Raw genomic sequence first — 16,500 nt, 5'->3', positions numbered from 1 at the left:
GTTCCGAGTTACGGGTATGTATTCGAAGTGATGATGTCACAGGTATTCAGTGTTTGACAACGCTTCTACCAGTAACACCTTCTAATATATTTCGTTCCCACCAAGAGAAATCAAAAGACAGAGTCGAGGAGACCGGAAGAGTATATTTGGCGATGACCAATATATCGGAATTCTCTGATCTAATCTGGCTAGCGATTGCGGTTGATGTTGAGCACGGCGTTACCACACGTGATCTGGTGCGGATGCCTGACCGAGCGCCTTCAGCTAGATGAGTCCACTAAAACATATGGTCAGCATCCAATGTCGAAAACTTACAGAGCTATTTATTTTAGGGATTTATTTACCGCTACAGATCACTCCCCCCCTAGTGGGGCAGTGACGACCCTAAGACGTGGCCAGCCAGAAGTTTAAACCCAACGAGTTTGTCGTTGGTAAACACTCTTCTGATAGCTTACTAAATTTAGCAGCGTCTGGTCGTCTTTCCTTACTATATGGGACGGAGGTTCAACATAGTAAAAAAGAAAATGTACAATGAAAATTTCGGATCCTCATAAACGTCATCGTTCTTTTCCAGCCGTCCTGGAAAAGAAAAATAAAATGTAAGTGCATGTCGAAATACACTCGTATGTGTGTAAAAGCACAATGTCAGAGAAAAAAATGGAAAATAAACTCATGAACACGTAATAGCGTTAAAAAAATTGTTTTTTTGTTTTGTTTTTTTTTAAATAGAAATAAAAATATATAAGCATATTAAAATTGTTTTTTTTTAAAAAATAATATACAATGTCGAGAAGTGCCTTACGTGCAATAGTCGTTTAAATGTTCTGGAAATCTCACCCTTCTTCCAGAACGCGTCGTTTTAAGTTTATTTTCGGATACTGTCGAAGTATCTTCGTGTGTGTTGGTTGTCGGATGAGGTATTATAAGTGTCGGAGTCGTGTCGTTCGATTGTACCGAAGGAAAATCCACGTAGATAGGATTTCCTTCTAAATACGCTGCTTTTAAGCGATCGATGCTGATGCTATCGTTGGTTCCGTTCTTATCGACTATATAGTACTTAGATTCACGTTGAAGAACTTTGAAGGGTCCTTCGTATGCTGATTCGAATGGTCGTCGATGCGAGTCTCGACGAACGAAAACGTGTGTACTATATCGTAAGTCAGGTTGAACGAAAACATCAGTTGATTGAGGTCGAGTGAAAGCAGGTTTAACTGAACGCATTGCGTTTGTAAGCCTGTTCGTGTAGGAGGTTAGATCCATGTTCATTGAAGAGGATGAAGGATCCACGAATTCTCCTGGAAGTCGAAGTGTCGTTCCATAAACGAGTTGAGACGCAGTGTATCCAATGTCAGCTTTCACTGCATTGCGGATACCTAGTAAGACGAGTGGAAGAGCGTCGATCCATTGTGAAACGTTTGCAGCTGATAGCGAAGCTTTCAGTTGTCGGTGAAAACGTTCTACCAACCCGTTTGCTTGTGGATGGTAGGCGGTCGTTCGGAAGCGAGTGATTCCTAAAAGTGTGGTCAGACGACGGAAAAGATCGGATTCAAACTGACGTCCGCGGTCTGTAGTGATGGTTGAAGGGCAACCGAAGTTTGCTACCCATCGTTCGACGAAGGTGCGGGCCACTGTTTCAGCAGTGATGTCCTTAATAGGTACTGCTTCTGGCCATCGAGTGAAACGGTCTACGCAGGTTAAGAGATAAGAGTATCCATTTGAATCTGGTAAAGGTCCTACCAAATCCAGATGAACATGGTCGAAACGGGCATCGGGAGTTTTAAACGAGCCTAAGGGACATTTATTGTGTCTGATAACCTTAGATTTTTGGCAGCTTACACAGGAGCGTGCCCACTCCCTCACGTCTTTATTCATTCCAGGCCAGCAAAACCGTTCTGCTATAAGCTTGATGGTTGCACGAACACCTGGATGAGAAAGTTTGTGCAATGTGTTGAAGACATTGCGTCGATAATGTTTCGGCACGATTGGGCGATCCCTACCTGTAGATGTGTCACAAAGCAGAGTTTCCTTACCTGTTCCCATCTGTTTGATGCGTAGTTTAAGTGTTGTGGACGATAACTCGTGCTGAAGATCACTGTCTTCTTTTGAAGCTCGGCGAGTTTAAGAAGGTCGATTCCTTGGAAACTGTTCAAGGAAGTTATACGAGATAAAGCGTCTGCAACTACATTGTTTGCTCCAGAGATGTGTTGAATGTCTGAAGTAAACTGCGAAATGTAGTCCAGTTGTCGAGACTCACGGGGAGAGTACTTGTCAGAAGGAGAGCTTAACGAGAAAGTGTGCGGTTTATGGTCCGTGAAAAGAGTGAATTCACGACCTTCGATGTAGTGTTGGAAATGCCGTACAGAACAATACATAGCTAGGAGTTCCCTACCGAATGTGCTGTACCTCGATTCGGTGTCTAGCAACCTTCTAGAGACAAATGCCAAGGGTTGCCAGGAGTTGTTAACCCATTGTTGTAAGACTCCTCCGATTGCTGAGTCGGATGCGTCTACTGCGATGCTAATGGGTGCTCGGGTGTCCTGATGTGCGAGCATTGTTGCTTTAGCAATCAGTTCCTTAACTGTGGAGAATGCTTTTCGTGCGGTGTCGTCCAAATTAATGGATTTCGCATTTCCACGAAGTTGGTCGGTCAGAGGTTTCATAAGTAATGCGCATTTGGGTATGAAACGTCTATAGAAACTTACGAGGCCGTTGAACGTGCGTAATTGCTTGACGGTGGTCGGTTCTGGGTAATCCAGAATGGCCGCCACTTTGGTCCTAAGAGGTCGAATGCCTTGAGCATCGATAGTGTGTCCCAGAAAGTCTAACGAGTCGGTTCCGAATTGGCATTTCTGAACGTTTACAGTAATGCCATGTTTTTGAAGTCGTTCGAAAACAAGATCCAGATGCTTGAGATGTGTTTCTCTGTCCGGACTTGCGATTAGACAGTCATCAACATACGCGTGTACGAAGTTGAGACCTCGAAAAACGTCGTCTATGAATCTTTGGAATGTTTGAGCAGCATTCCTTAGACCGAAAAGCATTCGCAAAAATTCATAGAGTCCGAAAGGAGTTATGATAGCTGTTTTCGGTATGTCGTCAGTAGCCATAGGGATTTGGTTATACGCTTTAACCAAGTCGATTTTCGAAAAGACAGTTGTACCTTTCAAGGTAGCTGTCAAATCGTGAATGTGAGGCAACGGGTAACAATCGGGAATGGTTTTCGCGTTCAATCGCCGATAGTCACCAGTTGGACGCCAATCGTTGCTGTCCTTTTTAGGGACCATGTGCAACGGAGATGCATATGGGCTACTTGACGGTCGTATGATTCCTAAGTCCATCATGTGATCGAATTCGTTTTTCGCTAACCTTAGCTTTTCAGGAGCTAGTCGTCGTGCTTTAGAGAATACAGGTGGTCCTGTAGTCGTGATGTGATGTGTAACGTTGCTGGTTACACACGGTAGTTTCGGTTGAGTTTGTTGTATCCCAGGGTACTTATCGAGTAGTGGTTGATAGAGTGGGTCTATCATATGTTTAACTGTGACTGGGGATACTCTACAACCAGTAAAAGAAGTTACGCAAACGGGCAAATTAGTGTTCCCGTCTACTAGCCTCCGTTTGCGCGCATCGATGATCAGATTGTGGTGTTGTAGAAGGTCCATACCAATGATTGGTATAGAAACATCTGCAACAACGAAAATCCAGTGTATGGGTTTGCGTAAACCCACGTTAAGGTAAACGTACCTTTTGCCATACGTAGCGATCGGTTTTCCGTTTGCCGCCTGTAAGTTTAGAATCGATTCGTGAAGCCGGTCGTTAGGATTTGCTGGGAGAACGATAACTTCTGCGCCAGTGTCGACGAGGTAGCGAACTCTCGTTGTCACATCTGTGACGAATAACAGACGGCTTTGTTCGCCGGCTACGGTTGCCGTTAACGCGTGCCGGCCTGGAAGTTTCCCGAATTGTTTTTCGAATCAGTCGGTTTCGTGCTGGGAAAATTGCAGGGTTTTCTGCAATTTCTGGAAAACCTTCCATACTGGTTATGATAACAGCACCAGTCGGGGTTATCCATCCCTCGTGGTCTAGAGACCGATCGCTTACGTGAAATGCTTCTACGTGGGCTGTGTGAGCGATTACGGTCGTTACGAAGATTAAGATAACGCGTGAGTGTATGACATAACTCGGTTATGTCATTCTGAGTCGTGTGAGGCTTTTCTTTGACTGAAAATACCTCTGTAGTAGACGATTTCGCTATTTCTAAAATACGATCGGCAGATGCAGCCAGCTCGTCTAAGGCGTTGTTCTGGAACGAGACCAGAACTGCCTGCACCTGTTGAGGAAGTTTAGATAAGAAAAGTTGTTTGAATAGACCTTCGTTGAAAGTTCTTAGGCCTATAACCTCTCTCATCCGTTGCAACATGTCTGTCGCAGAACCGTGTTGCAGGTCGATGTTATTGAAGAGTTGATCTAACCTTTGTCGATCGGTTAGATCTCCTCGTTTAAGAATCGAGCGTTTTAAGATTTCGTAAGGATCGGAAACATCACTAGTAAACATACTAGGTGTTACGTACCTGTTGAATTCGCGCGGTAGTGCCTTGACTACTGCGAGGAATTGTGCACGTGTGTCGATCACGCCGTGCTCGGAGAAGTCGGCTTCTGCGTAGCAAAACCAGGCTTCGATGTTGTCGGGCCAGAAAGGCATCAGTTGAAACGAAGGTGGGGACAAAGTCTTAAGCTTGAGTACTTTAGGTGTCTGTTCAGTCATGATGAAGTATGAAGTACGATAATGAACGAGGGGAAAATATATATATATCCAAGAAAAAACACGAAAAAAAAATCACAATGTTTAAAAAAAAAATAAAAAACAAGGCAATGATATATAAAAATCCCAAAAAGGAACAGACTCACAGTTGCAATTAGGTGTACCAGATCACGTCGGGTTCACCAATGATGATGTCACAGGTATTCAGTGTTTGACAACGCTTCTACCAGTAACACCTTCTAATATATTTCGTTCCCACCAAGAGAAATCAAAAGACAGAGTCGAGGAGACCGGAAGAGTATATTTGGCGATGACCAATATATCGGAATTCTCTGATCTAATCTGGCTAGCGATTGCGGTTGATGTTGAGCACGGCGTTACCACACGTGATCTGGTGCGGATGCCTGACCGAGCGCCTTCAGCTAGATGAGTCCACTAAAACATATGGTCAGCATCCAATGTCGAAAACTTACAGAGCTATTTATTTTAGGGATTTATTTACCGCTACAGAAGTATGGGTAAGTAGTTCAGGATTGCTGTTTTTCTCTCAAACGGGCATCAGATATGACGAAAAGATGCTCTGTAACCACATGGAAAGATGAATTTTGCAAAAAGCGCATTAAGAATTGTTTGATTAGCTCTTGCTTAAAACTCAAATAGATCTAGGTCACGGGTGTTTATAGGAATTGGTGTATTGGGTCGATTTACCTGTTATATGCAATCTACAGTGACGGAATTGAATATTTGATGCTTTCAACACTATCAATCCATCCTACGTTGGCAAAGGTGACTTTTCGTTAGCATTTTACGCGTTTTCAGATGTAAACAACAGTGTTTCGAATACATGTTAAACGTAGCGTTTAGATTTACGCACATGAATTTCATCCTGACTGGCTCTTCAAATTGTATTTAAAGTTGTAACCGTACTTAAACACAAACGACGTACAAACTAATGGTCATGATATACAAACGTCACAATACATCTAAAGAAAAGGAGACACCACAGTCAATTGTGAGGGTTCTAACATCACAAAGATATAAGTTGATGCCCCTTCATGCTTTGATTTAGCAGAGAGTTATCCAGTCCCTCAGAGATTACACTTCTAGAACCTCAGTTGAACATGATCGGCTTATCTAGACATGTTGTAGCTATAATTTTCACGATTGAATTTGTATTGCAGCGCTACTTCCCGTTAGTGAGGCGGACTGTTTGGAGCTTACGATTTCATGTACTCTTAGTAGGGGCTTGGGTTGTTGCAGGTATTGGGTTTGTTTTTGGCTGTTTCCTGGCCACTTATCAAATTGACAATCCTCCCTGCGTTTTTCAAATGGGTGAACGTAAGTCTGATGGTCAATGTGAGTCTAAGAGCTGTCGAATCCATTATACCCGAGTAAGTTTGTTCGACAAAATAATGTTCTACGCTATTAGGAAGAAATCCTGGCAGTTAAAGAAAATGCGGTTTCTACTGCTGAATTTTCGGACGAATTCTCTCGGATAAATGCTTCTGTTATGCGTTCAACTCGCGGAAGGCCTAGACCCAATTCTTTTTCTAAAACTCAGGGAGGTGGTACGTTAAGTAAATTCATTAACAAACGGTTTGTACAGAGAAGACTCGAGATGCTTCCAACATAGTCCTCGGTCCTCAAAAACGTTCGTGGAACACTGGTTGTCATGTCTCTCAACAGCCTCAAGGTCGTGAAACGTCAGATGCAAACAATTCTACTCGTTGGCCTAAATTTAGCTCAGAAAACCGATCCTACGACAAGCAGCATTGTAAAACGACTAGTGACTACAAAAGAGAGTATCGGTCCAACGATATTCGTGGCTCCGGTCGAGGTCGTGATCGCGGGCTGGGAAAACATGCTGAAAGTGCTCCGTTTGTTAAAAACCACAGCAGAGAAGACCGTTACAGTCATGACCGTCGAATTTCTTGTTCGCACAGCGATGATGAACCTGAGTGGTTTGCAGAAGGTCCTACCACGGTTAACGAAACGATTGAACTTGGAGGAATTTTAGAAGAAACCGTGGAATGTGGCTCACTCAGAAAGTGCGTAGGAGTGGAAAATGATATTTCGCAAGTTGATGATAGTATATTGACAAATTCGAGCATTAGTAATAGAAACGTCTTTGATGACAAAGCCTTGGAAGACGACAGCAATGCATTCCCTGAACAACCAAGCAAATCCACAACGAGTGTCACGGATCAGGTGATGTCCGATAATCAGGGAAGCCGTTTCAAACACCTGTTTCAAAAGAATGAGATATCAGATGAAAACAAGCTTCCGAACAAACCAGCTTCTTTAGACAATATCAACGAACAGTTACTTAAGTTGCTGAAAGGTCCATGCGGAAATTCTGCCAGTCATCTCAGTCCTGAAAAGAACAGTGGTATGGTATCTACAAATCCTAATTCTTTTTCAACTCTTCAAGTTGAAAATAAGCTTCGCTCTATTCTACTTGGACATGGCCCTGTTAATCCCCCGAATGTTGGGCCGGTCAAAGGTGAGTGCACCCTGATAATCATATAACTTAATTATTTAGAATCAAAACCAGCAGTACTAACTGTTGAAGAAATTGAAGCTCAGCTTAAATTACCTCAAGGAGATTCAACTGATATAAACGAGTCAATCGATCCAATCGTTGATCCTCTTACTCATTATTCGGATCCTTTCATAGATGATCAAGCCATTAAATCTCGTGGCATACCTATTGGCTCATCAAAAAACTGTGGCTTGTTTTCTCAGTCAGGAACGACTTCCAATCTGGTGCCTATTTTGCAATCACTGATGATCAGGAAACAGCAAAACTCCGTCTACTCTCAGTCTACAAATCCGCAGGATTCACACTCACATTTTGGACTGGTCTCAAATTTTATGGTATGCAATCTTTTCTGTGGACATTAACTATCGATAAATTCTCACATGTTTACTATTTTCTTATTGGCTCAATACAATAGTTTGCGTATGTTTCTTAATAGCTTGGTACTACCATTGAAGTACCTACTATGAATGTTAATGAGGTGTAGCAGCTTAGACCGATGCATATATGTACCTGGTCCTACTTTGTAGCTGACTGATTGACTGAACTTGGTATAACAATTTCATTTGCTCATCTAACTGATTTTTTCTTTCTTTTAGGGAGATGCCACGTCTGCAGGTCCATGTATTAGTCGATTGCAAAACCCAGGTGTCCCCCTTGACGTACCTTGTGATGTCGATCTACCTTCGCATGGTATAGTGATTTTCCTTAAATTACTTTTTAGGTCCCCTTCGTCAAATTTGGAATGGCACGAGGGATGTTGCTTCTCACACAAGCCCACAACTGCACCCCTTAGGTAATAACAGCAGTTTTACTGAATCTAAGTTTAGGTTTGTATCCTGATGCATCTAGATGTCAAACTATTAAAACTCCGGACTCAGGATTACCTGGAAGACCTATAGTTAAGGCCCAACAAAATATTTTCGCTGATTACAACTCAAATAAACAGGCACCAAACTCTACTTTCAATAATAACCAAAGCCATTTGTCTGTCAATCCATCAGTTCACCAAGGTAGGTAATGCCGTTTCTGTGTGTGTATGTAGTTGTGAAGGTTAGTTGTATCTAAGATTACTTATCCTCTTACATGTGATACAATCTTAATGACTACATTGTGAAATGTAATTTCCATATAATTCATAATTGATTCCTTTTTGTTGGAAGTTTGACTAATTTGAACTGACATTGCTCATCTTGCGTTTCGTTCATCTCATTTAGTTTTACGAAATGGCAAACTTTTCACTCGAAGCATTAAACTAAGATTGATGCCTGAGTAATTCTTATCATAATGCCTATTCATAATCAAAGCCATACTACTTCCCGAACATGAATACTACAGTAGTAAGCTGTTTCCCATAAGCATTATGTTCTGTTCCCTTGTCATTTGCTTTCTGTTCTTAGGAGCAAAATTATCAATTAACAGTCATCTCCAAAGTGTGTAGCTTCGTCATCAGTATTCTTTTAAAGTCTTATCATTTTGCTTCGTATCTTGCATCTAGCTTCAGCCCTGTTTACTCGGTGGTCCCAGCATTCTTTAGCAATGCTTCATAGTTACTTTTAATCAAGTAGTAACAACCGGATATTTGTTTTTTAAGGTCAGTTTTCACAGCCATAAGGCTAAGATGAAACCAGTTGCTGTTCGGCTTACTCGTTCTTGTTTTGCAAACAGACATCTTACCTACACCACGGGTGACTCATGCTGACAAAAGTCAAGCGGCCAGGTGGATGAGATTATGTTCATTTCCCAGACTCGCTGGTGTTTCAGTTTGTCGAATTGGTTAACCTAAACTATCCTAAAAGAGTTTAACGCATCATAACCCACTAAAATCCCTCGCTTTAAATTAACTTTAGTCCTGTCAACTGTATTAAGAGTTGGGAGGAGCCTATTTAAATCTACCATTTTCCAATTAGGCCCTCAATATAAATGAGTTGCATAATTATTATAACTTAGACCCAAGTTGTAATTGACAATTGCTACAGCCAGGTAATGTGACATTTTGGAGAGTGTTGCAAACAACTCTAGATTTTGGTGTTGGGATCGAAAATTTTTGTTATTTCTAACTAATGAATTTTAACCCCTCTCATCTGTGTAAAATAAATTGGTAGATATGCTAGTTTTCTACATTAAACACAGTTACTACCAACGTCCTTGTAAAGTCTGTAGTACGATTTCAACCTTGAACCGAAAAGTGAGTAGTCACTGTAAAGACATGTCCATACTCTGATCTGATCGTTTACATATTGCATACAACGAACCTAGGTGAGTTATACTGCGTTAAAGCAAAATTAACTCTTGGTTTACTGCAGTTAATTCATGTTTTATGAATGTTTTTAACTTTTTGTAATTATTATCTTCAGACTCTAGCCATCGTCTGCTTGATATGAATGTGAAGCAGTTCTACCTTGGCAGTATTGAGCCCTCAAATCTAAATAATTCTCATGGATCTTTACCGTGTTCAAAACAAAACTATGGAAATTTATTGCCGTTCCAAAGCTCAAGCCCATCACTAGCGTCATCTATTAATTGGAATAAGAATTCCTCTGCTCAACACCAAACTAAGGTTAATGAATCTCTAACTAGTAATGGAAGTTTGACTTTGTTATCACAACTAGTTGAGTGGGAAAAATCAAAACAACCACTTAGATCTAATCCATCCTTTAATCCAACGAAGGCGAAAACGCTAGAAGAAATAGAACAAGCAGAGTCTTCAAGAGCTAATATATTCTTTTGAATTTGCAAAACTCGTGTACCTAGATTAGAGACTCCCAGAAATTTCGTCGGGTTAATTTCATTCCTTACCAGATCTTGTAAATTTATTTTCTATATAAGATCTGCGTAGTTTTCGCATGTGCGGAAACAGTGTACATAATTTAATTTTCTTCACAAGATTGCGATATACTTGTTTGCGTAACTATTTAATTCTGTCAATACTTTTCTGTGAATATTTCCCTTTATACTGGAATTCCAGTAACAGATCCCTTTTGGTTTCCTAAAATTGCACTTCAGATGTGCTCAGTTTATTCTCATTTTCCCTTATTTTGTTGAATAACCACAGTTTATGCATTTCTTTCTGACAGTTTCGTGTTTTGTCGTTACTGACGTTCGAAAATAAAAAAAATGTTTCTTGGATACGTGTATATCTAAAAAAACATTTGTCTCAATAAATAAAAGTTAAGTCAGGAAATTTTTTCGTAGTTGAGATATCTATTAAACCTAGTCGTGAATGTGATTGTGCAATATGAACTGAAGCTCTTAACTGTTACTCGAATAGATCTAGTTGGACGTAGTGAAATACTGAGGATGGACAAACTGGTAAGTGAAGTCTTGACAAATGTTTAGGACGCACTATACGTTTTGTAAATAGCATTCAAGTACAAAGTACTTCGTGTTTCGATAAATTTAAATTATTAAATTAAATATTTTTGCCAGTTTCCGAAATATGAGGTTATTTAACTGAGTAACTAGATATATTCACTGTTTATGGTGGTCTTGAATCATGTACAAGGATCAGTTGACATTTTAATGTTGGAAAGTAAACTTGTTTTAGTCTAACGATCCTACTAACCTGTGCTATGCGTGGCATCACACCTAAACCGTACATTAGTTATGTTAGAGGGGAGTGTTTTCCAAAACGATGAGAGTTAGGATAAAAATGTGATGGATGTAGGATCACTGTTGAAATAAAAGTAGTGGACAATTCGCACCTACCAAGGATTTCTGTACAAAATTTTCAGCTTGTAACATTCAGTTTATTTGTAATGATAAGATTACATTGAAAGTTACGTCTACATTTTACTAGAAGAGAATCAGAGTGATAGATTCTGACGTCACATTGATATACAACATAATGGCAACGAGGAATTTTGTTTAATTAGAAATAGTCTGGTTTTTTAATTAAGTGTATTTTTCGGTATGTCGTCTGCTAACACTTTCCTGAAAAAGTTATTTTGGAGAGTTTTTTAAATTCGTTATTAGGCGTCACATAAAACTATGATTCCATTTCAAATAGACAAGGGTGTCGATTTTTACGGAAATATATTAGCAAATTTAAAAGATCCTTTGTTGGAAAAAGTTAATAAAAAATGAAAGTCCTATAATCTATCGCTTATGGATTTAAAAGTGCATATTACTTAGTAGTTTCTGAGTCAGGATAAAACAAATTACAATCATTTTTCTATTTTAAAATGGTTTCCTAACTAGTTATGTATTTATCCATGAGCCACATGATGAGAACTGTTAGTTTTTCTTCTGTCAACAAAAGTGTAAGATATTTTGTGTAATCCACAGTGTAACTATGACCACATATTTCAGATTGGAATTGATATCCATTAATTTTTGATTTCCAGTGAAATCTGTCCATGGTCTTTTCCATTCATTCCGTCGTCATAAGTTTTCGTTTTTTCTCTTCGCGTATAAATAAAACCAGTACGCTAGCTATAAGTCGTCAGATTCACTAAACTGGATTTGTCACACGTCAACTAATTAGTACTACACAAATAAAATTTCTGAAAGTTCATATATTCTTGGTCTAATTAGGTTTCATAAATTTAAAATCCTAACCATTTCGTCGAACCTAGACTTATTGACAGACTGTTATATATCCCAGTTCTTTTTCGTAATATTTATTACGAATATTTCTATCTGTCGAAGTTAATTCAAACATCCATGAGTAGTAAGTAATCTGTTAGAATAAAGCGTTGAATAAATTGTTCTGTAATATATATGTATATGGCTTAGTGGTTAAAGTTTTTAACTAACTGTCCTCTCCCTACTTCAGTTTCGAAAACCGGGTTGTGGTATTAGCTCTCACACTCAGAGTGTGATGAGTGGCTAAAATTCGTAGTTCTTTAGGCATGTAATAACGACCGTAGTACATGTTTCGAAATGGAGTATGTTGACACTTGCTAGGCTATAGTCGTGTACATAAGTATCTTTACAACAATTGAGCATTGTCTTTTAAGTATGGTCTTTGGAATAAAGGGAACAAATATTGTGGTGTGAAGTAGACTCATTTAATTTAATACGCTTTAAATATTTACTTATTAATTCCAATATGAAATGTAGTTTTGCATACTGAAGTCGTGGAATAATAAAATAGTACGTGATTCTGAGGATTTTCCTCATCCACACATGTTCAATCCATATAAAAGAAATCGATCATAGCAAACAAAATATCAATTAAAAATGTAGGCAAGTTGGTATAGTTTTTTACTAATCATATAGACGATAATGAACTGCTCACAGTAGTTTGTAAATATGTTTAAGAAGAAAAACGGTACAGTAGCTAGTACGGAAACATTTTCATTAGAGAAATCATGTGTCTAGTGATAATACCGTACAACAGCTTTGATCATGACTAAACTAAGTAAGAAATGCATCAATCAAATTGAATGAAGTACGATGACGAGATAAATAATTTCTATAAAATAATGGAAACATTCGTTAAAAAATGTTAAATTAGTAAAGCGATGCTCGTTAATCTATTAGCCACCTTTGTACAACAAGAAAATTTGGTTTCAAACGACGTGTTTGTGTAAAAGGGGGGGGGGCAGAAATTTTTATTATACAGATATCTACTTAATAAAGTAGTTTAACTATAAATGAGATCATGTTAACTTCACTTATTGTGATATTTGATTCCAGTATTATTGTTTTATTCAGACGCGTCCATATAAAAATTTTACAGTCAGTATCACAGGACTGTATATGGATTCGATAATCGCCGACTACGGCATCCAATTAATATAACATATACAGCAGATTAAATTATGTACTCCTAGTTTAAATTAATCCTATCGATTCTCTTTGAAAATATTAAAACCATTCTGCAAATTACAAATAAATATTCTCTTAAGGTTGACCGAATGCATAATCTTTAAGGTGAGCTCGTGAAGCACAGAGTAGGTCATTGTAAAATAATAAGATAAGGTGTGACCGATGTTTTCTTCTAATTCTTAGATAGGCAATAGAACGTTTTTGGTTTCAAAAATTTACGGTGTATTCAGGAGCTGGCCATACATCTGACCATTCTTGTTCTTAGTTTATTGTGTTGATTATCCTTTACAGAGGAAAAGTAAGTTTACTCCTTTCTTCATTTTCAAAAGACAATATCATTTGTATGAAACAAATAATATTGTCTTCTAAACAATCACATTAGGAATTCTTTTAGGAATTATACTAGTTCAACAATAAATCCTCATGAGGTATAATTATGATATTGTATTGATTTAATTTAAATTGACAGTTAACCTTGATTGATTCCAGATCTAGAGTAGTAAATCTTGATTTACTATCCCAAATACGTAATGGCAAAACTTTTAATTGCCAGTATATTATTTTAAACAATCATTCCCTTTAAAAAAATATATAGCTGGAACAGGTCATAAGACTGAATTAAATCCAGTCATTTTAGTTTGATATAGGAGTGATCTAGAGAGTGTATTTAAATTTATTAAGCTATTAATCATGCGAAAATTCGGATCCTCTTGTGTATTGAAAAATACTTACATTAAACTTACTCTATTATTATTGATTTCAACAATAAATGTGATATGATTGATGATTTTTCTCTTATTCTCCTTGTTCTTTGTTTGTCTCCATTTGTTTAGTTTGACCTTTTTAATTTGTATAAAAATATTTTAATATGTGATCAAAATATAATCTAATATGTCATGATCTAATGTTGTAGAATGATTCAGATAAATTTTATCTGATCGGTACAATATTCAAAATTCATATCAAATCAATGTTATGTAATACTCCTTAAATAAGATGCCCTATACAAACGGGGAAAGTGTAATGTACATTGTTTAGTATCATGTCATTAATTTATGCTAAATAAAAAAGGTTTTTAGTTGAAACACGTTTTAAATAAAGAGGGCAAAATACATATTATTAAACAGGTTTTCTCCAGATACTGGGATGCATTATATATTGTACCTTAATAACGAACAGAGCCAAATACAGTAATGGTCGGAAGGGACAGTATACTTAACCTTAGCCAACATTATGTACCGCCTAAACTTTAAGCAGATAGAAGCGACATTCGGTAGTTCATAGTTCAATTATGTAAAATATCAAATAGTATGTAGAATGAAGTTAAACATGTCGTGTATGTCGAAATGAACCAAACTCCTGAAATTCTAATTTTTTTTTGTTGATAATTAAACTTTTGATACTAAAGTATATGACTTGAAAATATCATTTTAAAATTTTCTTACTAATGGAGTAAATATGCCGACCTCACTTAATAATAATTACAACTTAAATACGTTTCCAGTTACTTAACAGAAATATCTGTGATTGGGACCATGGGTAACGGAGGCATATAACAGAGAAATTATTTACTCATAGTTACAACACAACTTGGTCATGATTTTCAATCTTGAAGGAAAATTTCCTAATCCACTGACTTCATACCTCTAAAAAGAAATACACTATGGTGTCCTTCCAACTAATCTAGTGGGAAAATTGCATTCTTTGATTGATATACTTTGATTAGGATTTATAGTCTCCCTACAATACCACTTATTTGAAGACCGATTTTCATATTCACATTTTTGTTGGATTTTCTCAGCGCATAAATGGGATTTACACCCATTATAAACAGTCTCATAGATGAATAACTGTATTTTTCACAACAGCACAAAAACAAATGATCAGAAGTGATCACATATATTAACTCAACGGGTCCAACCAAAGGACGGGTTTACTGCACAGCAGTTCGTTCTGATAAGAGTAGAGGATATTCGTAGGCTACTAGTATTCGATCATATGTGTCTTCGAAGCATTGCTCGTATATCCTGGGACGACCGGGTAAGTAATGCAGTTATTAGGAAACGGGTACCAACTAGGTAAGAATAACAAGTTGATTGATGAAGTCGTGAAAATTCATCAGTTGAGATGGCTGGGACATTTGTTACTTATGCCCAACCACCAACTACCCCGACGTGCGATATTTTATGGTACAGAATAGTGTAGGTTAGAAGAAAGCTAGGGGGAGCCAGACTAAAAGGTGGCACAAATCCATGAAGTCATTGACAAGTGGACTGAGCCATGTTGATAGGTGTAGACTACCTGGTTGGGATCCGCGAGATGATAGCAACCGATGGTTAGAGACCTTGAATGACATGGCTCAAAATCGTTTGCAATGACGCAGGTGCACCCACTCTTTGTGTTCTCTCAAATTCTAATCTGAATTCTTCGTATTCCTTTTTTTCGCTTTCCAAATTTATTTCACTGGATTATACTCCTTGAATAACATCTTCAAACCCTAATATTTCCGATCACTGCTTATACTCTTACTACCTCTACCACTACGAGATTTGAATCGACCACTGCATCTCTGTGCTAATGTGGTGTGGCAACTCGAACTGATGTACGTACGTACGAAGTTCTACGTTGTTACTGACTGACTCAACGGGTACTATAGTTTTAGTAGTACAATTGTATACAAATAAGCAGATAACGAAGCAATTATTTAAACACATACTAACTGATAGCTAAGTAGTAACCAATATTGTGTTGACTTAAACCTTGGTAACGATCTAATTTTAGCAACTCAGTTACGATGTGGAAACCAGTCCAAGTGTCTCGAAATTGTGTACACGATTTGTAGGTGGTTGAAAATTAATTTTGTGCCCACTATGTGACTCCTCCATGAACGATAAATTAGCCGTGAGTTTAAATTCGCAGTCTGATTTCGTATATTCTATTTAGGCTAATTGCGCTTGGGCAACGGTAGTAAGTAGAAAGCTAAATATTAATTAAGTTGGACGGATTTATTTCAGACATTCTTTTACACTGACAGACGATGAAAGAAACAAACGTGCCAACTTAGTGAGTAATAAGTGATTCAATATTTGTTAGTATGCATCAAATACAAGTAAGTATACAGACACATGATCACTAGCATAAATACATATATAAAGCATGATCAAGGTTACATGTGAGTAGTTGGCATAGCTAAGCAAATATCATCAACTCTGGGATGCAGGTATATCCAGCTGACGAGTCCTGGATTCCGATGCTAGCCATCATCCATCTTTACTTATAAGATGAGACTTAATTTGTTTTTTAAAGAAAAACATTGAATTCATGATTAAAATCAGAATCTGAAGTAGGCAAACGTGCAAATTATCGATCTGACATATCAATAATTATATAAACAAATAGGTTACTGTAGTAATTGATATTTAAGTGA

The 16,500-nt window shown here is 37.9% G+C and overlaps 1 protein-coding gene across 3 annotated transcripts; it reads left to right on the top strand.

The window, feature by feature from the left end:
* Positions 1–5,937: 5,937 nt before the first annotated feature.
* On the top strand, positions 5,938–11,944 carry MS3_00006352 (eukaryotic translation initiation factor 4E; the record flags this gene model as incomplete). 3 transcript variants are annotated; one of them, XM_051214480.1, is made up of 9 exons in its annotated part: positions 5,938–6,150; positions 6,189–6,327; positions 6,366–7,148; positions 7,191–7,262; positions 7,302–7,636; positions 7,898–7,991; positions 8,023–8,094; positions 8,129–8,311; positions 9,656–10,479. In XM_051214480.1, exons 2-9 carry the CDS (start codon positions 6,270–6,272, stop codon positions 10,027–10,029), a joined length of 1,971 nt encoding a protein of 656 aa, XP_051067659.1. In that variant the 5' UTR covers positions 5,938–6,150; positions 6,189–6,269. The 3 variants fall into 3 exon arrangements, with proteins under 3 accessions (XP_051067659.1, XP_012792997.2, XP_051067658.1); XM_012937543.2 differs by having other exon boundaries at positions 6,366–7,262; positions 7,898–8,094; positions 8,151–8,311; positions 9,656–10,029; XM_051214479.1 differs by having other exon boundaries at positions 5,938–7,148; positions 8,023–11,944.
* Between the last annotated feature and the right edge of the window lie 4,556 nt (positions 11,945–16,500).

Source organism: Schistosoma haematobium, chromosome 2, assembly GCF_000699445.3.
Source record: "Schistosoma haematobium chromosome 2, whole genome shotgun sequence".
In the NCBI taxonomy this organism is placed as follows: Eukaryota; Metazoa; Platyhelminthes; class Trematoda; order Strigeidida; family Schistosomatidae; genus Schistosoma; species Schistosoma haematobium.
Note: the sequence above shows the minus strand (reverse complement) of the source record. Positions and strands in the feature narration are given on the sequence as shown.